Below are 1,449 nucleotides of genomic sequence, written 5' to 3' on the forward strand. Positions count from 1 at the left end.
AGATATTAATCAGCAGTAACAGTTGCAGCAAAAGCTGGTTACAAACAATTCATAGAAGCAGGACATGAAGTTAGACAACCGGTTAGACCAGAAATTCTCAGAAGGGAGTATGCCTCAACCCTAAAAAGGACTAGAAGGGCCGCAGCAAGATGAGGGCATTTATAGCCCTATCTTATCCATATGGACAGGTGCCCCCCATGCATCCGTTTATAGGCTCACCACGAGGGTCACATTCCATTCCCAGAGCTATGAACATTTGCTTTTCTGGGATATGAATCTTGGTGATGTGAAACCTCCCTGACTACATTTCCATTCATAGGCTCTCTGCAGGGGGAAGTACATCACGCGCTGTTGGCTCATTCTGGCAGCCCAACCTGGCATTGTCTTTACACAATCCTGTGTGCAATTTTGTATTTACAGTAATCAGGAGCATTTCATCTTTTATTCAGTAGCAATAGTTTCAGGGGGTCTCCCTACATTTTCCTGTATGCTCCATTTGGCAAATATTTCTTTGCACATAAAACATGAAATTTAGCGATTCATCTCTACATTTCATTTAGACTTCAGTAGTTTACTCTACTTCTCTGTATTAAGACAATTCCTGCTTAGAATATCTATAGTGGCTTCTTCTCTGTTATATGAATTCCAACTGAAGCCATAAACTAGACTCCTCAGGTGTCATGATCTGTCTTTATTAAATCAGAAGAAGTATTGCTATGTCCGCACAGGTGGTGTTGAGAAAGAGAAAAGAATTAGGGTGCAGAGGTGACTTCATGTCCCCCTCTACCGACACCATCAGAGTGTGGCTGCATCTGAGGAACACTCTCAGCCCATGGAGGCATCAGGAGGAGCAGCTGGGGCAGCCCAGCCTCACATATCTTCTCCCTAGGGGTTTATGTTCGGGTGTGTAACACTGTGGGAGGGTAACTATTATGCTGTTGACAGTAATAAGCTGCAAAATCTTCAGGCTGCAGGCTGCTGATGGTGAGAGTGAATTCTGTTCCAGATCCACTGCCACTGAACCTTGATGGGACCCCACTTTGCAAACTGGATGCAGCATAGATCAGGAGCTTAGGGGCTTTCCCTGGGTTCTGCTGATACCAGGCTAACCAGCTGCTAATACCCTGACTTGCCCGGCAAGAGATGGTGACTGTGTCTCCTACAGATGCAGACAGGGAGGAAGGAGACTGGGTCATCTGGATGTCACATCTGGCACCTGAGATTGGAAATATAAACACAAATATTCATACTATTAATCATATTATAGGAAGACTTCCCTGAATAGCCAGGCAATTACCCTGGGCTGAGTAAACTGCTAGTGTTCTCCTTCCTTACCTGGGAGCCAGAGCAGCAGGAATCCCAGGAGCTGAGTGGGGACCCTCATGTCCATGTTGTGTCCTGACAGGGTCTGACTCCTGCATGAAGCATGTCCAGCCTATTAATAAATCT

At 45.5% G+C, this 1,449-nt stretch overlaps 1 gene segment (V, D, J or C); it reads right to left on the reverse strand.

Annotated features, from left to right (window-relative positions):
* Positions 1-893: 893 nt before the first annotated feature.
* LOC105519665 lies at positions 894-1,413 on the reverse strand. The segment is given in 2 exon segments: positions 894-1,216; positions 1,336-1,413. Coding segments are annotated over 2 exon segments (378 nt in total).
* Positions 1,414-1,449: the final 36 nt, after the last annotated feature.

This window comes from Colobus angolensis, unplaced genomic scaffold, assembly GCF_000951035.1.
Source record: "Colobus angolensis palliatus isolate OR3802 unplaced genomic scaffold, Cang.pa_1.0 Scaffold357, whole genome shotgun sequence".
Classification (NCBI taxonomy): Eukaryota; Metazoa; Chordata; class Mammalia; order Primates; family Cercopithecidae; genus Colobus; species Colobus angolensis.